This window comes from Physella acuta, unplaced genomic scaffold (assembly GCF_028476545.2).
Source record: "Physella acuta isolate Inbredline_101_S28 unplaced genomic scaffold, ASM2847654v3 ptg001026l, whole genome shotgun sequence".
In the NCBI taxonomy this organism is placed as follows: Eukaryota; Metazoa; Mollusca; class Gastropoda; family Physidae; genus Physella; species Physella acuta.
In genome coordinates, this window is record NW_026732543.1 from 113,584 (window position 1) to 136,545 (window position 22,962).

General features: G+C 34.1%; 2 protein-coding genes and 1 long non-coding RNA gene across 3 annotated transcripts; 2 read left to right on the plus strand and 1 right to left on the minus strand.

Annotated features, from left to right (window-relative positions):
- The first annotated feature begins 704 nt into the window (after window positions 1–704).
- Window positions 705–11,936, plus strand: LOC131954751 (uncharacterized). The gene is made up of 5 exons (XM_059318499.1): window positions 705–835; window positions 5,205–5,311; window positions 5,581–5,692; window positions 5,961–6,023; window positions 10,634–11,936. Exons 4-5 carry the CDS (start codon window positions 5,972–5,974, stop codon window positions 11,560–11,562), a joined length of 981 nt encoding a protein of 326 aa, XP_059174482.1. The 5' UTR covers window positions 705–835; window positions 5,205–5,311; window positions 5,581–5,692; window positions 5,961–5,971; the 3' UTR covers window positions 11,563–11,936.
- LOC131954756 (uncharacterized) lies at window positions 6,528–8,382 on the plus strand. Its single transcript, XR_009388796.1, has 3 exons — window positions 6,528–6,786; window positions 8,050–8,218; window positions 8,349–8,382. It is a non-coding gene; the product is annotated as an uncharacterized LOC131954756 (long non-coding RNA).
- A 2,831-nt stretch (window positions 11,937–14,767) lies between the features above and the next one.
- On the minus strand, window positions 14,768–17,385 carry LOC131954757 (uncharacterized). Its single transcript, XM_059318504.1, has 3 exons — window positions 17,335–17,385; window positions 16,503–16,614; window positions 14,768–16,098 (listed from the first exon to the last, which is right to left on the minus strand). The coding sequence occupies exons 2-3, from the start codon at window positions 16,546–16,548 to the stop codon at window positions 15,185–15,187; spliced, it is 960 nt and encodes a 319-aa protein (XP_059174487.1). The 5' UTR covers window positions 16,549–16,614; window positions 17,335–17,385; the 3' UTR covers window positions 14,768–15,184.
- Window positions 17,386–22,962: the final 5,577 nt, after the last annotated feature.

Here is a 22,962-nt window from a genome sequence, read left to right on the forward strand (position 1 = left end):
ATATTTTTTTAAAATTTGTTTTTTATACTGAACACCAATCAGCCTGTCAAATATATTACCACATTCACAAACAATAAACATCTCTTTATTTCTTTCATGGTTTTCTTTGTTCAGCCATTAATATGCATTAACTTTAAACATTTAAAAGCTCTTGCTCCTCAGTTTCTAAAAATAGCAGGAACAATTGAGTCACTCAGCTCTATTTAGAAGCTTTTTTGGAATTGGTTTGTAGGCGTATAGAAGCGAGATTAAAACATTTTAATATGAGCTGATGTTACTGAGGAGAGGACTGAATGGTTTGGATGATTGACGTTCTGATCTCATGAAACTAGAAGAAGTCTATACACTCTATTGTATAAAAGGTAGGCTATACATGAACAGACAAAAAATAAAATACGAGTGAAACAATAATCTTCGGCAATATTTGATTGGTTTGAAAATCTACGATAAATTGAAACAGATGCCTCAGATGAAAACGTATCGACAATAAGAATGTTTGAAAGTTTGACATTTTGTAGACTATTTGACAACCAAGCCCGATGTGAATATGACGTCATTAAGTGGACTGTATTAAAATGTGCGCCGCTGGACACTGGGCAAAAGGGAAGTAAATTTATACTGGGTTTTCCTAGTTGCGTCACAAGATTAATCCGCACATCCTGTTTTTACGGTCAAAACGCCTTGTCTCCTTGCTTATTGACTCACTTAGCGAATTTTATTTTAGATGAACCGTTGGCAGCCGATTGGCTTAGACTACCATCAGCTAACACAAGTAGATTTCCCAATCCACGACAGTCAGATATTCAAGATTTCTAACGTTTTGTTAAATAAATCGGTAAGTTAGTTTCTTATATCTGGTACTTGTATTGTAAAATATATTACGATTGTGATAATTCAAAACTAAAACGTGCAAAATAAATTTTCTGATAGATATATTAATTTAAAAAAAAATCTATGTGGGTGTCCAGCATATTGGACAATGTGTTTTTATCGAAAAAACCTTTGGCCCATTTTAAACTAGTTTCTACACTAAATTGTCCTATGTAGAAAGTAAATCCTGCTTTCATCAGATACATCAGTTGTAACCATTTTCTTATTGAGATTTTAATAACTTGAGATATGGTTAGCTGTAATAAACTACAGCATCTGATCGTATGGGGAGAAAAATCTCTCAAATAACCTGCTTAAAAGAATATAATTATTTGTTAATCTGAATTTATTTTTATTTTCTCGTATACATCGTATACAGGAAGCATTGTAATTGTGCAAAAAAATCACATGAAATTACGACAGTTTTCACCGTTTTACACCTCAGTACTTCATCATACATGGAGTATAGGAGACTTTTTTTTAAAACGGGCTAAAATTCTAAATCCAGATTTATCAAAATACTAAATCCAGATTTATCAAAATTTGTCGTTGTACGCGTAGTCGTGTCGTACCAATTATATCTTAACCAAGTTGTGAATGTTTGCCTCTCAGTACTGTAAATTTAAGTCCACACCCCAACACATCTCTCCCCCAAAGTGTCCTCCCCCCTCCCCCCCCCCCCCCCCCCGGAGAAAAATGTGTGATAAAGCGGCGGAACTAGAAAAAAGGGCCACCTCGGAAAAAGAAATGTTAAGCCCCCCCCCCCCCTATATGTGTATATATATATCAGTGTTTCTTCGAGACATGTTTCTACGCGGGAACACTTGAAATTTTCAATGGGGGGGGGGGGGGCGGTCAACAATTTCCGGGAGGGGGGGAGAGGGACAGGGACACTGTCAAAAGTATATATTTGTTATATAAATTCCATTTCTTGCGGTGGCGGGGAGAGGGCGGTAGACTTGCTTCGTGGGGGGGGGGGGGGGCGAAGAGATGCCTGGAAGAAACTCTGGACTCGATCCTCCAGAACTATGAAACCAACTCGTATAACTTTACCAAGCTCTACAAACGATACTCGAAGTAAACAACTGGACCTAATACTTTTTCGCTTTAACAGTCAATATAATTCGATACCTTAATACCATAAGACTCAATACTCCCAAACTCCAGAACTACGATACTTCATCACCTGCACTCTCATTTCTCTATTACCAATCAGATTCCACTAAATCGTCAACTACAAAACAGCCGAATAAAAATTATGACACTTTAACACTTCGATACTTTATAGACTCTAGACTCTACCTACGAAACCATATCAGCAACAGCCTTCCACCGTTACTCCCAAATCTAAACGAATCATCAAAACTTACCAAATAAGTACAATACTTTGAACACCCCGTCATTACAAAACTCTTTACACCAGGACAGATTTCTAAATCAAAATTTGAGAAAACGAAACTTACAAGCCCTATTAAATTATATAACTGTTTGGATTGTTCGAAATTTAAATTACGAACTTATTTAATCGTTTTCTATATCACTTGAATGACACCACATTAAAAAGGCAATGTGACTGGTAAAAAGCGCCCCCGACCTTTCCAAATTAGGGAGGTGGGGTTGCATTTTCACCATCGTGAAGAAATATAGACCTTTATAGACCTAATTTTGGGGTGGGGTGCAAAATTGATAGTTCGTCCTGGGTGCCGAAATAGATCGTTACTCCTTTATAAAAGCTATCAATTATTAGGTATGTTTTGATAATAGCGATTAAATATGTTGCGCCATCCCCCCCCCCCCCCATGGATGGCGCCCTAGGCGACCGCCTAGTTCGCCTTATAGGCAGCACCGGCCACGAAAATGCCGTAATGCAAATAAAAAAGTGTGTGTAGGTCCTATTACTGTTCCGATAGAAATATAGGTCATAATTGTACACCGTCTTAGTGTAACTTTTATTTTTTAAACATTTTTAAATCTGCATAAATCTATTCCATATTGAAGATTTTATGTTTCACTTCATAAGAAAAAAACAAACTTGTTTTTGAAAATAAATATCGATATTAAGTTAATATTCAGCACTCCCCCCCCCCCCCCCCCATTACACACACACTCGTACTACCTACATATAAGTTTTAGTATAATGAAACTTTTTTTCCAAAAGTATAAAATTTAATCACTAATTAATTATGTCGTAATGTTGCCATCTTCAACGAGTGACCCTTTACCAGAGGCGTAGCGAACCTTCCCGGCACCCAGGGACAAACTTTTCAATTTGCACCCCCCCCCCCTTGAGATTTCGATTTGCACCCCCCCCCCCCCTCAAACTTTCAATTTGCGCCCCCCTCAACCTTTCAATTTATTCTTCCAACCCATTTCGGCGCCCCCTAAGCTCGGCGCCCGGGGACATATGTCCTCCCCCGCCCCCCCCCCCCCTCGCTACGCTACTGACCCTTACATAAACTCATTGATTCTATTGATCAGGCTTACTGCAGTAGGCTATGTAAAACATAATTTGATAGAAAGTCGCAGAAAATGGGACTATTTAGAAAATTTAGACCCAGTATTTATTTATGCCAATGTGGACAATTCAAAATAATCAAACATTCTACTAATATCAAGATGGCTTTACGTGTCATCAGGCTGAAATTTAAAGGAAATATGCTGCTTTTAAAATATGCAGATTTTTAAGATTCTTCACTTAAAAAAAATTACCATATAGCCTTATATCTGTTTCTAATTTAAAGCCTAAATGGCATATTCAATGCTAAATTATGATATCGATACTTTTAAAAGCAAAACTAGTTATGCAGCAGACGATCATTTAGCGTGGTTGCATTAGCAAACTGGTATTTGGAGTACGTTGTCCAAGCCCTAACAGTGTCTAACACGTAACCTATTAATTAATTACTATAATTAGGCCTAAACTAAATAGATTCTAATTAAATATATTCTAAATCTAGATCTAGATCTGGATCTAGTTATTGTAGTTATAGATCAAGATCTATAGATCAATAACTAGAGATCTAGATCTAGACTAGATCTAGACTCTAGACTAGATCTATGTAGATCTAGAGCTAGATCTAGATCTAGAATTCTAGATTTAGATCTAGATTCCTAGTAACTCAGTAACTGGTTAAGTAACTTGTAGATTTAGATCTAGATCTAGAATCTAGATCTAGAATTCAGGAAGTCTACACGAGTGTAGTCTAGACTCTTAGTCTTCGTCAAGTCTTAAATTCTAGATTCTAGACTAGTTTCCCTTAGTGACCTAGTCTGTCTAGTCTAGATCTATCTAGATTCTAGATCTAGATCTAGTTTATATTCAAATCCATAGCTAAACTAGTAAAGAGGTAACCCTCCTAGTCCTGGTCCTAAAATTCTAGACTGATGTAGAATCTAGCGATAGAATAATTTTAAAAGTAATTTTTTAACATTACCACTCTTTAGCGCTAGTTTAAACAAAACTTGTTTTTAGATCTAGATCTTCTCTAGAGTCCCTAACCCTAATCCCTATCCCTAACCTTAATCTTAATCCTAACCCTATCCCTAACCCTCTAATCCTAGCCATAGCCCACTGCGCATGCGGAGAGCTATCTTTTGCTGACTAGGTGGAGACGTTTGGGCGAAAAACCTTATTTCGAGTAGTCACTTCGTAAATATATAGAATCGTAATCTTTGCCTAGATCTTCATAAAATATAATTTTTACTTATTTTAACTTTTATCTAGATCTAGATATAGAACTAACACATTTTATATGCCATTTACCTGGTTGCTGGGGTCATTGAATAGCATCAGTTTTCTTAATAGGGCCTAGATCTAGATCTACTTTAATATCTTACAGGCCTATTATTTTTTTAAAATATAGTTCTAAGTCTGCATTTGAAGATTTATTTATTTAAATTGTAAGCAGGGTGGGCAAATACTATGTCAAATATTGATTTATAAAAATGTATTGTAAAAGTAAATAATGCTCTAAAGACTTAAGACCCAGCAATCTATTGAGCAGATTCAGTAAAGTTCATTTGTTTCTTGACCTTTGCACAGCCGCCTTTACTTTCTATAACATGAGTAATGTACCCATCAGAGCTGGGAGGACTCAGGGACGTTCCACGTCTATTGACTTCCTCTCATATTTGAATTCGTGACTTTTGGGTTGGCAGTATAGCACTTTGTGGTTAAATATCTTTCAGTCATTGATATTTAATGGAGGACCTACTTGTATAAGTAAAGGGTGTTAAATGTCTAAACACAATCTCAAGTTAATTGCATGACTTTATATTACATTAAAAATTTTAAGGATTTTTCTGTTTATCTAACCTTAATTGTATGTTTTCAGATGTGAAAGTTTTGATGGCTGCTGTGTGTTCGAATGCCATTCTGTCCTAGCAAGTAAAGAGGTTGTATTTAAGGACAACATTAAAGTGGTTGAGCCAAGTTAATATTGTAAGCTATATTTTATTATTTCAATTTTTAAAAAAATTATAAAAGTTAGATACATCAATTTATTTAAATTTAAACTCATTTTTGGTTAAACATTAAATTATAAACAAACTCAAGTACATAGCTTATGTGGTAATATAATTTGTATAACAAAAATTAGAAACATTTAACTTTATCACCATTCTTATCAATAAAGAGTAAAAAAAAGAATTATAATGTATTAAATATGTATTGTGTGATATATAATGTTATACTACATTGTATTATTTCAGAGCATGATTTCAAGGTCTGACAACTATCTGTTTATCCTAACAGCATTTACTTGAGAACAGAAAGTTGTGTGTAGTCAAGGTTCAAGCTGAATCATTTAAGAGTCTCCACGTTGTAAGTGTTCAAAAATTTAGAAACTTATTTTTTTTAATTATTTGTTAGACAAGAAGAAATACATATAGTTGTTTATTTTAATTTCTTCTATACAAACTGGTAAATATATGATTGATACTACAAAGCATACATTTATTACCAATTTTGATAATTTAACATTTTCAATTTTCTATAATATAATTTTTTTAGAATTAATACAAATCTTAAAATGTTTAAATAAGGTTTAAGATTATTACTGGTATATAATGTTACTTATTTTATTCTTCAGCAATATTGGCCATGGGCAATTCCTACAGAAAGCCAAAAAGGAAACAGGAGTCACACATTTCAGGTAAGAAAACAGTTGATTTAAATTAATTGAAAAATGGTAAGGTAATTTATTTTACAATTTTTTAAATCATCTGTTATTGCTTATCAAGTTGTACAGTTAAAAGATGTAATAATTATCATAGTTTTTTTTTAAACAGTAGCAGTAGACACAAAGGTATTTTTTCACATTGGCTGTTTAAAAAAAATATGTGCAACATATCAAAAAGGGCGATTGAATATTAAAGATGTAGCAGAATATGAAAATAAAGAAATATATCACTGTAGAATTTAAATTATTCATTATTAAATTAGCACTTTGTTACAATGTTTTTTCTGCAAGATGGAAATTAAACATCTACATTGTTTCAGTTGTGACAAGCTGTGAAATTAAAAATGAGCAATTAATGAATGAACAATCTGGTGTATTTTATATTTACTAAAACAATTAAAACAATTATAATGTAAACAGTTTAATATATGTGCTAGTTTAACATCTAAATGACTGTAGTAAACTTGTTCCATTATAATAGCGAGTTGCGCAGCTTGCGCCGTGACCTTTGTTGCCATGGTAATCATGGCTGTACCTTGAACCTAAATTCCATGTTTCCGGTTGACCATTGCTAATTAAGGCCGTGTCGCTTAAGGCGCTACCACAGCACACCTGATCTACGCATGTCGCCGTGCGCATCTTTGTTTTAACCTCAAGAGGATTTAGATTCCAAGCCTATTTTAATTTTTGGATCTCGTTTATTATCTTACAGAGGAGCAATGTGCTGAAATATAAGGTAAGTGTCTATAAATAATAAAGTACTTAATATTTAGAAAGAGATGCCTAAATGTTGATGAGAATAATAATTGGGTCTTGTAAAATTAACCTATATTTTAAAATTACGATTTCAATGGTCCGCAAGCCTAGGAAGACTGTCCGCGAGAGAGCCTTAATTTCGCGCCAAATTTTCTGTGATTCTTACATTATTAAAATATCGCATTACTTGATAACGGCTCTCCGATATCTATGATATATTACTATTACTAGGCCAAATATTAATAATTTAGATTAAGTAGCCTACATTTACTAAGTTATTACGGTTGATTACTTAGGACAATTAGGTCTAGACTCTATATTAATTTAATTTTTAGATTTTTACACAAGTAGACTTAAATTTTGATCTAGATTTCTAGATCTAGAACTAGATCTAGACTCAGTAAATAGGCCTAGATCTAGATGATATTAAGATAGCCTAATAGATTTTGGATTTAGAAAAACAAATCCAGATTACTAGATCTAGCTCTATTGATCTATAGTAACTAGATCTAGATCAGACTATATACTACTAGATAGATCTAGTAAAAAATAATCTACTGAATCTAGCTTTAGGCCTAGCTAGTTCTGGACTCTAGTTTAATTCTAGATCTAATTGAATCTAATAGGGCCAACACTGATCTAGATTCTAGTAAGAAATAGGTGCTAGTTCATTTAGATATAGATTCTAGATCTAGAATCTAGATAAGTTAAATTAATTAGGTATAGGGCCCTAGGCCTAAGTGTTCATCTAATTCTGCATTAAGTATTAAGTAGTCCTGTCCTAGGCCTATACCATTTCAGTAATTAGCCTATTTATTTTAATTCAGTACATTTAGATGAACACAATCATTTAATCATTATGTTTGATTAGGACTCTACATTAATTTTTTATTTATATTTTTACACGTTTTCAGTTACAGTAATGTTTTTATTATTTTTTATTTTTGCCGAAACTATTCTATTTCATACAAGTACTAGTCTAGATCTAGATCTTGTAAAAATAGTCACATAGTGAAACATTGTTAAATGGTTAAGAATAGATTTAGACTAGTTCAGGTATAATTCTCCATCAAGTAGGCCTATAAATATATTTAAATTAATATAGGCCTATGTATTGTATATATCTATAACTAGTCCTATACAATAATATAATTTTATAAAGCCCTATGCCCTTAGACCTCTTTATTAAGGACAATTTTAGTACTTGATAATTTTATTAAATTTAATATTAATTTAATTCTAGACTTGTGTGCCTACAACTTGGTGTAAAGGGGATCGCTAATGCAATCATAAACTTGGTGGCTGAGATAAAGCGGCTGAGGAGAACAGAGGCTTGTGAGTGGAATAGGTTGGTGGAACTTGTGTACAGCCCTTTCTATGTTCAACAAATGTCTCAGGTGGAAGTACATTTAGTAAGTATGGAGACTGAATTTATTTCAAATTTTTATATTTATTTTATATACTTTGCAATATGTTGTGCTAGGTATATATTTTGTGAAATGGTCTCCTAAATTCTAATTCCATTTGCCCTTCTCTTTTCAGGTACAGTTTCCATGAAGATCCAGCTTTATTCAAGTTCAAGGCTCATCTTAAAGAGAATGATGTGGCTGCTGGGACATAACTTAAGTCTACATTCAACTGCTTGCAGATCTCAAGAAGCCTGGGGTTCTCGTGCAGCACCGCAAGCACTCAGGCTGATTAAGAAGTTAATTTCTGGCCCTTTGATAAAGATCATTTACAAGAATGCAATGTGGCAATCAAATGTAGATCTACTCTGTTTCTTAAAGTCATGGAAGCGTTGTTGACAGTTGACTTCTACTGAGCCTTTCTTGGTGCGACAGCTGGAGAGGTATCTGACGGGAAATCTGATTGGTGTCCAGCTGACTCATAAGTGGGAGCAAGGTGATCAGGGTGTGTCGCAATACAGTGGAAGGACTATCAAAAGGGTGCCAGAAACAAAACAAAAGTCAGCTCTTTACACCATAAGCTACTGGGCAGAGGATGAGGATAATTCTGAGGATTTCAGTTATCTGGCAGAATCACTGGTTGTTGACTTTGTAGGAATCTTGTTTTTCTTTCTGAATAATAGCTTATCAGAATTTCAGAGTACTTCTTTCATTTTTAGTATACAAATGAACTTTATTTTTTAAACATTAGTGTTATAGTAAATTGTTACTGAAAAAATGATTGCTCTGAATTGTCAATTTATTTTGAAAACTAATACTAACAATGTTTATAATTAAGTTTAGTTTTCATAGTGTAAAAAAATTACGTTTTAATTAATTACTTAACTAATTTTTCAGGGTAATTGACATCAGCTAGATAATCCTAGAATCAGTAGTTAATGTGCTTCAAAAATGTTGGTCCAAACTAATTTATCACACAAGTACTAACGCTTTTTAAAATATATATTTTTTCCTCAGATGTGCTAATTGTATCTAAAGATTAATTATAATTGATACTTTAGAAAATTGTTTTAACACTAAAGAGACTAAAGTGGTCCAAGAAATTTTTCGTCACCTATTTTTTTTCCAGCATACATTCAATGAATGGTTAGATTTACTAGTAATTATACTTTAAACCAATATTTTAATGTTTATTCCTGGGTAATTAATACTATACTACTTTTCTTCTTAAGAGGGATCGTAATGAGACGAGGCTGATTTCTTGTACTGTAGATTTGTTTCTTCACACTAATTATGATTATGTAACTGTTTTACAGTACTGTGAAGGTCGTAGATTATACAAGGGCTAAATTTAGGTTGTCACTATGTAGTTTATTTCTTTGCTCTGATAAACATATTTTTAAATTATTGCAAAAAAATCTTTTTTTTTGCTTTGCCATTCTCCTAAATATTTCTATTTTATTAGACAAAATTAAAATTCATGTGGTAATCTGATTACTGTATTTTAATACTGTGTTTTTCACATTCTAATAATTTACATTGCATAGTTTAGTAGTAATAAACACTGGTACACACTTTGACAGCTGTTTTCTTTTATTTTGTTCTATAATTTTATTATGGCCTCCTGATATAGACACTGAATATCAAGTAAGTGGGGGGGGGGGGGGGAGAGAGAAGGGGGGCTGAGAAAGTAACGTAAAGGCAACTTCCATTTATTATGTAGTGTGTGTGTATGTAGGTCTACTCTACTTCATCTACCCAAGTAATATCGTTCATTACAATTAGATAATAAAGAACGTGTGCAGTAATATGTGCTTATGCATTTCTATTATATAATAATAGTAGTAACAGTATTAAATATTAATAAATCGATTTACAATAACTAGATCTAGTTTATTTTAAACCTAGATCTACATTTTTTTTTTTTTACACGGAGTAATAAGTCAATAATAATATATGAATGGCATTAAATTACTCATTCAAATCACATCCAGTCCAGTATACCTTAGACTTTAAGCTTGATTATAATTTTTTAGTTTTTAAAAAAATGCGAATCCCGGATGATGCAATAAAATTATAATTTTTTAATTTTTCGAAAAATGCGAATCCGTGATGATGCAATGAAAAAACCATCGGTGCCAACTTTTTTGTTTATGTAACATTGACTTGAATGACGAAGGTCTAAGCTGTTTTAGCCACGCCCACAAATTTTTAAAAGGCCATATCTTAGCTCCTAATTAAGCTAGAGACACAAAATTGGTATCAATGTGTAGGGAAAAAAATCCTGTTTTATTGTGATATAATTTTACTTGAAATTAGTGGAGTTTAAAAAATACGAGCAACAGCCTAATTATAATGCAGTTTATCATTAAATCTAAGATTTCTGTTGCTAGAGAATTAATTTGTTGTTTGTTCCTGTAGGAAATCATGAAGCTGAGATGTGCTATGGAGGAGAAGCTGATCTACACAAACATGTTACTGGCTGTAAGAAGAATCCAGGTCACAAAGATTTTATACCCCTTAAAGATTTCAACATAAATTATCTCCCCTCAAGTTACCATGACGACGACCTCATGTCTGAGACAATCCAAACAATGGCAGCCCTAACTGTCCAGGTAAAGACTGAATTCACCAGTCTAAAGAGGCCAGAGTTTTACCCAGACACTCAAGTTCCATATCCATGTTATAATGACAGAGGACATCACGTGATGAGGTTAGGGACGGGGAGGGTGAAGTATGTGAAGAAGTACACAGAGAGTCACAGCCCTTGGCTTTGCAGAACTTGTCGTTGTGCCAAGTGTCAAGTCTCTGCCACACCCAGCAAACTGTGTGGGGAGGTTCGTGTGTTGACAGCCACACACGTGGTGTTTGATGACAGTGAGGCGAGACAGACCAGGTGTGTTTTAGGTTTTGATGACAATAAAAGTCCAGTGGTCAGTCTTGATGGTTGGGAGGTGGATGGGGCATACATTAAGAGAGACACGTGTGAGTTGAGTTATGAGACATGTGACTTAGAGTTGCTTGATGAACTGGACAAGATGTGTCGACGCTTTGATGGTCTATGTAGGGAAGTAAGGAACAAATACAGGAGATTTGATGATGTGGACAAGTTGACCGTTATAGTGTCACATCCTCATGGCTGTCCTAAACAGGTCTCTGTAGGACAATGTACACACAAACGTGAGAGGTTTGGCAAGTACACCAGGTACTGGTACACAACGTGTACATGTCCAGGCTCCAGTGGAGCGCCTGTCTACACGCTGGGATATTGTGGGTGGTGGTATCTCCATCCCCACAGTGGATCAAACTCTGAAGGAAATTATAGTGGGGATTGTTGGGAGTTTGACTGATGTAACTGTTAGTTCTCTCCCCTTGTCTACACAATGTAAACAAACAAAATGGCGGAACCTTTCCCTTCATTAAACTGTTTGTGTTAAGACTTGCATGTATTAACAACATTTTATTACATTTAAATGTTTAAAACAAATGTTTTTATTGATGTAACCCTTTAACCGTTATAATTTGCATGTACATAGATAGGTTTTAGAGTTTTTTGTTTCAAATGTTTAACATAGTATGTGTACAACTTTAGTCGGCAAATTGATGTCATATACTATATACCTAAAGCTGGCTACTACCTGTAAATAAAATGTAACCTACCTATCAAATGTCATACTCATACTGTTTGTATTTGTTTACAAAATCTTCAACCTAAACGACATTAAATGTTAAAAGAAAATATCTTTTTACTTTTGTTATTTTAATCTTTGTTGTCTGTTGATGTTTAAGTTTTTGTCAAACAGCGCATGTTGAGATTTAGAAGTTTGCGCCAGGTTGTCATGGGTTGTAAGTTTAAACTTTACAACAACGTACATTTGTTTATGGCTAATGCACAAGTAAGACTAATTTGAATAAGAAAATGTGAAAAAAAGTTGAATTATTGGAACATCAGATGGTGTAGTTTAATATTTCGTCAATTCTAAATATTCTCCAATAGAAATGTAAAATTGAGATTTTGTTGACTAACATTTGTGTGAGCATTGTCATTTTAATTAATTATCGTTGAACAAACTGAGGGAGATTTGAAAAAAAAAACTTAAGTAAAAGTTTACAGATCTGCTTAACTAGTAGGCCTATTACTTTAAAACATAAAACAGTTAAAAAATTTCAAAGATGAGAACTGTATAACAGAAATTTGAAAACTCAACGGATACATGCGGCGACAAGGTCGAATGATGTAATACAAGCATTTTTTCCCCAATGGCACGAGTTTAAATCCCAGTTTAGAGTACGCACTTTGGTGTACAGATTCTGATCTCTAATGTGTACCAGGTCATGTGTACCAGGTCATGTGTACCAAGACATGTACCAGGACATTATTGGAGGAATAAAGTTCTGCTTGGTGTTCCGAGTGGACTCAATAACGTAATAAGTCATGAGTAAAACACCAATAAATAAAATTTAATTATGTTCAGTCAAACTGACCGTATAATATACAAGCTAGCTTTAATGTTGAATTCTAACTTTGACACAATTGTTACATCAAGCCTAAGAAAAATTAGGTTCGAATATGGAAACACTTTTCTGATTGCATGCTTATGAATGAAGGATTATATCGTTTCTTAAGTTCTTAAGTTGTTGTTTTTTTTAATTAAAGTAATCTAACATAATAAAACAACCCTTCGCTGTGATCTATGTAATCCACCTTATCATGGTGAAATGAACAAAGCAGGTCTTTAAAAGGTGAGTAAAACTATTTTACGGTCAAAGGGAAACAACAATTAAAATGATGGAATAACAAATATTTACACTGTTTTCTCCCGTTTTTTTTAAAATCACCACCATTCTTTGTGATATCACTAAATTCATGTAAATTAAGTAATTTCTCAAGACCATATAACATAAAATAAATGCTGTAGATTTAGAATTAAGTTTCCCTTAAAAAAACTGAGGGACGGAGTGGTCTAGCGGTAGAGAGCTGGACTGCTAACCAGTAAGACTCGAGTTCGAATCCGGGTTCAAGTCAAAAGACCGTCCCTGAGTCCACCCAACTCACGTTAAGGAAAGTAAAGGCGTCTGGGCATAGTGCTGACCACACTCTCTCTTCATATGCCGAGGTCACAGAAACAAGTGAACTCTACTTGCCCCATAGACCGTCAGGTTTGAAAGGGAAACTTTACTTACTTTTAAAAATCCTCAGGGTCTACGAGGCAAGTGAAGTAGAGTTCACATCTTTCAGTGACATCATTCTGTGACCTCTGCTTATGAAGGGTCAGCACTATGCCCAGCCGCCTCTACTTTTTCTTACATGAGTTTTTTACCGATCAGAGCTGGGTGGACTTATGACGGTTTACTTACTTGAACCAGGATTCGAACTCGAGACTTCCGTGTTAGCAGTCTAGCTCTCTACCGCTAAGCACGTTTGATATGTATTCCGGGCCGGAATAAACAACAGCTTCTCGATTTCCCAAGGCGTTGGGCTGATTTTTTTACCCACATCTCGATACATTTACCCATTACATTATTTAGTTTTAATGTAAAGGTCAGTCATTAGCACACACTAAATGATCCTTGTTAGACGATGAAATTAAAATGTGAAAATCGCTAATGTGAAGCGGCAGAGGTTAATTTTACTTTGTCTATTCCATGGCAGAAACACGTTTATTACTCAATGAAATTTTCTTTTCTATAACATTGTAGTTAGACTTTAACTAATGATATTGGGGAATGTATCATCAACCTCCACACGTGTAACTACCTTTACTTCCATACAGCTGATTGTAAACGGAACGGCATGGTAAGATGAAAGAGTACTCAACTTCTAACATGAAATAATTGAGTTTGCATCCTGAATTGAGAATGTAGGACGTTACTATTGGAAAACGAAGTTGAAGCTATGGGCATAGCACTGACCACAATATCCCCTTACATATACAAGCATAAGAAAGAATCAAGCAATTCTCTCACCCATGATGCCAGTACTTGATTCCTGCCAGGTTTAGACAAGCTCCATGGAACATCACCCAGTATCTAATGTTAAAGTGGCTTGGTGCCCAGTAGGTGCAGCAAGCACATCATTTCAGTGATATTTACGAACACAAACTTATTATATTTTCACTATAATTGTAGATATCATGCGTTGATAAACAATGTCAGCTCTTGTTGCAACTAACTATCGTGTTTTCTAGCCTCCCATTTATAGTTTAAGATAATTGAGGGAGACAACCGACGACTGATTTTTTTTTACTAAATTTTAATAGTTAACATATTATTTTCTCTAAGGACTCTTTGCCGTTCATCATGCACTAAATTTTATATGACTTTCTAGGAGATTAGTATTTTTACTATTAATTTTGATGGGTTCTTCAATCAGTTAGTGTGGTGATATTTTTTTTTAATTTAATTTTTTTAAAGAAATGTAAAGATAAACAATTTTTATATGAAAAATAACTCACTCAGAATTTCACATGAATCAACGGCGCTTATTTTAAATGAGTAATGTACAAACAATACAATGCATCCGATATTGTGTATTTATATTTTTACATTATATTTGCGCTGGATGTAAAATATTTAAAAGAAAATCTGATTGTTTTAATAATTAAAAACTTTTGAACCCTTATTTAAGGACAAACAATACGACGAGTCCCATAACGCCCCACCTTAATGTATGCACAGCTATGTGTTCTATATGTGTGTTCTATATGTGTATCTACTGTTCACAGTGTCCCATAACTCCCCACTGTAAATGTATGTACCATTGTATGTTACCAATTGTTCACTGTCTCATAACTCCCCGCTTTTTTGTATGTACAGTTGTACGTTCTATATGTGTATCTACTGTTCAACTAGTCCCACAACTCCCCACTTGAATGAATGTACAGTTGTGTTTTCTATTTGTGTATCAGCTATTCATAGAGTCCCATAACTCCCCACTTGAATGTATGTACAGTTGTGTATTATATATGTGTATCAGCTATTCACAGAGTCCCATAACTCCCCACTGTAGTTAACACTGGCACACGACCCACTGTGAGGGTGTGAGTACACCCCCATACACCCCAGCTTGTACACATATGCCCCACTACTACCCGGACAAGTGGACGCTGTGTACGTGTACCTAGACAACCCCCACCAGTCGTGTTTGTCCGTCCATTGTCCGACAGAAATCCGTTTAGGACAGCCATGAGGGTGTGACACTATCACCACCAACTTGTCCACATTCTTTAAACTACCATATTTAACGTTCGCATTGCAGCATAGAATAACAAACTGCCTGACTAATTTTTCAAGCCTGTTGATTAAGTTCAAGTCACATGACACACACGTGACCCTACTTAAGTCACCCTTAACATCCGCGAGAACAGTGACTCTTCCGTCTAGGTTGAATACTTGACTGTCTTTTTCATCGAAATCCCCAACACACCTCGTCATCCTCGCCTCGCTGTCATCAAACACAACATGTCTGGCTGTCAATACATCAACCTCCGCCCACACTTTACTGGGTGTATCCGAATCCTTACACAAACGACAAGTACATGTTTTATTATCGTTTTCCGTGAATTTTCGAACCCCATTGATTTTTCCGGTTCCTGTTCTCGTTAAGGACCTCCCTTTTGAGCCGAAACCCGGATATTTACAGCCAAAGTGGGCGAAAAAATCCGGTCGCTGTGTGCTGGTGCAGCTGACCTCGAGCTTGACGGTTAGGGCCGCTAAACACGTGACCAGATCCACCATGTCCTTGTGTTGGTAGTTGGGTGGCAGGTAGTCTACGGTGAAATCTTTCACAGGTATCAGGTCAAGATGACCTGGGTTTTTCTTGCAGTTGATAAAATTCTTCTCAAAATCTGTTTCTCCTTCTAGACAGATCTCCATTTCATGATTTCCTGTATGTGATTGAAATTATAAAAATAGACAAATTAAACTAACAAACCTAAGTTAATATAAAAAAAATGCATTCATGAACTTATCAGTTACATTTAATCTAACATAAAGCAAAACAGAAAATACAGACAATTGGTTAAACCACAACCAAATAGCTTTTAATATACGGTATATAAAATTAGATTTCAAAATATCAAGACAGTACATGTAAAATATTATACTTAATTCAAAATTTTGACGATGAATCTTTATTGCAGAGTTTTAAACTTCAGCTATTTAATATATATATATATATATATATATATATATATATATATATATATATATATATATATATATATATATATATATATATATATATATATATATATGTGTGTGTACATAATATAAGAGGGTAAATATTTACCGCTAAACAAGCTGTGCGGGTCCACTTTATCAGCATCTTGATCCATTGTGGATTATTAAGGGTTGGCAAGTCTGAAGTAATAATAATGGAGTAATGGGATGGGCTTGAGATCCTGTTTAAGATATACATACATACAAAGATATAATTTAAGTGCTACTTTTAAGGCTATGGTAAAAAATGGTTGAAGTTTCTTGCTTGTGCTTTTAATGAACAACTGTAGACACGTACACACACAGATATATACACGCTCACACACACATTAAATTATATGTATATATATATATATATATATATATATATATATATATATATATATATATATATATATATATATATAATTATATATATATATATATATGGTAAATATCTTGATATCTTGAATAGTCGCTTTTTAACAGGCGTACTAGAATCTCCAGTAGATCTATATCTTTCTTTCTGTTTACAAATAAACATGCACCTTTCCTAGACTTTGGACTGTATGCAGATTTAATAGCATATCACTATACACATATTAATGTGGGATGTGTTAAGCCTGGGCGTGCTAATAATAGAATCTTCTTATAAAAGGGGCGTTTGGTTTCTAGTATTTAACATAGTATACATATGTTTTGCTAATGTTAATGCTAACACTATCTCTAACACAAACCCTAACCAGAGTCCAACCATATCCCTAAATCTATTTTTTAATAGTAAAATTTACCTTGAGATAACAATACTACGAACAACCTAATATACCTTTTTTTCGGATAAGTCTATTGTCGGACATTGGTAATACCAATAATCCCTAAGTCAAACAATTAAATTATGACTATAAGCTAACTACGTTACTTACTATGGGCTGTCTGTTTCAACGTTCAGTGTCATGCTATTGATCGTTGTGTTTACAGGCTAGCAAACACTAACGTTCTATAAATAGCAACGCCAATCCTTGACCTGCGCAATACGTACTACAAACAACGGTAAACTGACCTAGATCTTCTTAAGTTAGGTTCTCTGACGTATCCTGTTAGTTTTATATTAAGGTGTGTTCAACCTAAGTAACACACATATTGTTGTGTTATCCAGATCTATCTATATATAATACTTACTTGTTTTATTATCTTATATATGAAAGGGCATATGGGGGTGGAAGCCTTTGTTTCCATTTACTTGGATGCGGTCGATGTAATTATACCGCATTAAAAAACTAGTTGTTTTTTGCAAAAGAGTGCTTCGAAACTCCTAATCAAGATGATATTTACATTAACCGATTTTAAAGGATATGTATACATTTACTCTTTTTATTTAAGCGACAATGTATATACCATAGTGCCATCAACAGGACTAACTCATAACTGAACTACAAAACGATGGACAGGGGAGCTCATCCATGCTAAACAGCAATGGTATTTATTTGCCTGATTCTTACTTTGATAGAATACTGGGATAAAAAGAAATCTTGATTTACAAGTAACATTAATTTTTATTTCAAAAGTATGTCTTAGTACTGTAGACAAATTATTAACATTACATATTGACTTTATAATTATGTTTCAAAACCCATAAATGTATTATGTAAAAATGTCATATAATTACTTTTACATATTTACACTAGGATTATGAAGCCTTGATTAAATGGTATACGTAAAATTCTACCAATCTAGCAGAGTTCCATTCCCCCCCCCCATATCCGCCCGTTGGCTATGGCTATGATCATAATGGAGAATCTATTTATAGATTTTGCGCTGAACTTGGTGATTTGGTTAATCAGCCCCGTCTAGTCCTCTGCCGGGTTCGAGAGGTGGTCAAATCAACTCCCCAACTGATCAAGCAATCAATTGCCAATACCGCCATGGGGTTGCGCCAACAAAACGCTCGAAGTGCCCTAGACCCTCGAGATGAGTCACCCAGTACTTGAATTGTGTGGCTTCCTACGTACGAGTGGCTTATCTATATTTTTCTATTTTTTAAGCTTGTCGACACCCACCAAGTAAAAATCTTTGGTGGGATATTCCGTTACAATACCATCAAAATAATTCGAGTACTCAAAGTCTCGCAAAGTTGAACTACTGAAACATTTTCTCATGTACGTTACACAATCAAATCGATTACAACAACTTCACGATTACTCACTCTCGTAAAATAAGCACTCGTCAACAGCACTACTTCGCCCGTTTCAACTACTGGATTACGCAAGGATATAAAAAAAACCTCTACCAAGCGATCAATTCATATGCTCGACCTCTCAAAAAATCTTCTCATCCACGTTACTCAATCGAACTCGATACCAACAACATCATGATTACTCAAATCTGGTAAAATAAACAATCTTCAACAGTCTTATTTTGCCACTTCCACTAATCAACTAAGCAAGAATACCATACGGAACCACCTAACTTACTCTCAAATGGTTACACGCCTTTGCATACTGGTTTAACTGTTTTTTTACCTTGATTATTAACTGTAAAACATATACTCTTAAAAAACAGTGACCGGCAAAACCGCTTTCCATCTTGTCTTAGATGTGGGGAGGCTTTTTTAGACTAAAATCGCTATTACACTAGATTGGTCAAGTATCCTACAATTATCCTACCCAGAGTATACATAGTGTGACATTAATGTCGCTCTAGACAATTACAGCCTGTTCAGTTTTAGGTGGTGAGGTGGAGGGGAGGGGATAACCAACTCATAGTGAACATAGCGTCAGTTTATAGATGACTGTTCTAAACATAAATATACAAGTATACATATAGGCCTATACTGATTTAGAAATAGATTTAAATACGTAACAGTAGTATTGTGACAGTAAATTTTTTTACCGAAGGGTCCATGGGGGAGGGGATGGGAAGAGGGTCTCCCCCTGCATTTGCCACAAACATGCTTGTTAATTTTAGAATTTTGTACAAATAAGGAAATGAATTAACCAGATAGTGTTAACAATGTCACAGAGAAAAATAAATAAACATCAGAATGTAAGTTTTTTAATTTTGATTAAAGTTTTAGAAATTAAGCCTTTGTTTCAATATCAATAACCTAATTACTAAACAATCAAATTGTAATTTTTCAAATTGGAAATCTTCAAAATGCTGCTCATTGTTTTCTGCAAACATTTGATGAAGTGCGTATACATTATTTTCTAGTACTTCTGGGATAACGCGTGTTTAAAGGTCTAAAGGATTAAGACAAAAGAAGGCAGTTTAAACTATATTTAATTCACTTCACTCCCTTTGTTGAATTGCTGTAAATCTAAACAAATACCGATTCCTTTCATAGAACAGCTGTAACAATATTTTTGTTATAGAATTTTAATTGTAATTTTAAATATGATGCTAAAATTTATTTTCAAAAGGTGTGTCCTTTGAACTATTTTTTTTTACAATTAAGACACATATCAAATATTAATTTTGAATGTTCTGCACTTCAGTTTAACAATTACTAAAAAATAATATAATACCTTGTTTAATTAATAATTTTTATTTATTGATCACTCTATTAATTATTACTTTTTATCGTATCTATTTATATAATACATTGTGTCTGTGTTAAAAATTGTGTATACAAAGTTTGCACTCATTTTGAAGTAATTTATTGATAAAAATCACCTGGTGTTGCCTTCAGAAAAACTTAATACCATTGGTTTTAGAAGGATATACTTTTATTAATTAAGTTACCGAATAATTAATGATAAATTGGCAAACAAGTGGACACATGACATGCAATTTGTTCATGTTTAACCTAATTGGGTGGAAACCATCTTTCCATTTATTACACGAACTATTTTAAAGTTATCTCTTGGGGAAGGGGACTTTATAATTTGCATGTTTTTTTCTTAAACCAGTGTTCGGACCCCAAAATCTCAAATGCACCCCCTCACGCGTAAATATCAAGTGCCCCTCCTACATAAGAAGATTGTCAGAAAGAAAAACTGCACTGTGGGATCCAACAGCCCAAGATTACACTAACATTGTCGTACCCGTTTGTTAAAGGGTATCTCTCGAGTGCCTAATATAATCTGCACGATATTTTATAAAAGGTACTATTACTGGGGTAAAAAAATCGAAGTGACTTATCGAAAAAATATGTTTTGGAAGAAAATAAGAAACTCAATAGTTCTGCGCAGTTACCTAAATAGCTGCGCTAGGGTTAGGACTAGGGTTATGGTTGTGGTTAGAGTTAGGGTTAAGAATAGGGTTAGGGTTCTGCGGTTTGTTTGTTATCACACGCATGCACAGTACCATAAAAAATATCACAACGAATGAAGGTGGTAGTTTCTTTCCATTGCGCATGCAATTCTTTTTTTCGGCTAGAATCGGCCAACACAATTAATTCGGCCAGAGAATGGTGTAGTCACAGAGCCCATGTTTACACTAACCTAATAATTCTGATATGTAAACAGTCACAGGTGACTTGGTGTATTATGAATGGATAATGAGTCATACTTTTCTAACACTAACAAACATTGTCGTTATGGTTTGTTTACTACAATTTCTTCAACATCCCATAGACATGTTGCTTTCAAATCAAACATAATACCTTTTAAAAATAAATAACAAAACTAGTTTGGAAAAATATTAACTAAAACGTTTGATTCCTTCAACAGATGGTATTGAATTTACAACCAGTCTCAAACACAATCTCCTCACAAATCGAAATCAATATAGATATATATTCATATTTTTTACCCGTCTGCTACTATCACCTACAGTTCCTATACGCTACTATCACCTACACTCCCTATACGCTACTATCACCTACACTCCCTATACGATACTATCACCTACACTCCCTATACGCTACTATCATATACACTAGATAGTACTTGTTACAATAAACCAACAGAAATAACCCACGTAAAGCTTACTAAAGTGTGTATATTAAACTATCATAAGTGAAGTTAAATATTAAGCGGATTTCATTGTTCTCAATGTGTGCGTTGTCAGAATTCTATTTCATGTGTAGTTTTCTTTTAGAAGATTAAAGTTTATATCAATATCTGATGGTGACTTGTAGGTAAAATCCTTCTCGTGTCTGTGTATCCATAGTCCTAAACAGGCATGATTAGTAAAATAATGCTGCATCGACACTTCAACGGTTAACTAGTCCACATCAACGTATCTTGTATTTGAATGTTACATTCTTTATGTGAATCATATAAGTGCTGACCCATCTTCTCCAGCTGATAAACTAACTTTTAAGTCTCGACTTAAACTAGTCTCCCAACTTTACTTTTTATTAATTATAAATACTACATAGGTCTTTGATATTACGATAATTTAAGCTGAATCAGAAATTCCGTTTGCATTTAAACCTGTATTAATTTTGTCTAATATTGTATAAGGGGTCATCCATAAATGACGTCACGCTTTTTTGGACGAGTTCTACCTCCCCCCTCCCCTCCGTCACACATTATATCGTCCTTATTAACACAATACGGCTAACCCGTTCAATAACCAACTTGATACTGCCGCTCTCCTACTGACTGACTGATCCCCTCTCATCTCAGCTGTCGCCCTCCTATATATCCCTTCGTATTCGTAATCGGATTCGTAATCGTAATCGTAATCGTAATCGATTCTAATCGTTGCATCAGAATGTTAATTACGCCGCTTCTGTCATACAGTCCGATTAATAAGCCATCTGCACTGTTACGTCAGCCTGTGAACTGCGCAGCGGCTTTGTGATCGTTATCAGCCTAACACCTGCACTATTGCGTTGTTATCTTCTCTGGTAACTACACCTAGTTACATATATATATATATATATATATATATATATATATATATATATATATATATTTATATACAGGTATTTATTTTGAGAGAGAGAGAGAGAGACTCAGTTTTACTTAGTAGCGAATCACAGCCTCTAGCAAATAGTTTATCTAGATCTAGACTAGATCTAGAATCTAGTAGTACAAACTTGTGAAGTTAATATAATAAATATATAATTAGCCGTAGGCCTAAGTTACTTTACTACTGTGTAATATAAATAGGACTTTAAGAATAAACTTTAAAATTTAAAAAGTGTTATTAAAGAATAATCTAGGTCTAGTTCTAGTCTAAATCTATATTTATAATAATGAATGCTATGTAGACCAAAATTCTAAGCATAGATGCTAGATTTACAATCTACATCATAATTTAATCAAAGTGACTACTCCAAAAAATAGTTTTCCCCCTAGCACTATCTGGCCAGCAAAAGATGGAAAGCGCAATAACCTTAATATCTGGGCAATGGGCTCAAATTAAATACTAGATTCTATAAATTGCAGCAGAATGGACTCATTTTTTTTCTTTTATAGCTGCTCAATTGGATCAATTACTCTTTTAGTTTAGCTTTATTCTAATGACAAAATGTCTGTACAATGTGGTCAAGCAGTTGCTCTGCTGGCAGTAGTCAGGGGTTGAGGGTTTATAGTTCAAAGTACATAGTATAGCTAGCATAAATTATAAATTAAGTAGAAAATTTAAAAAAAAAATCT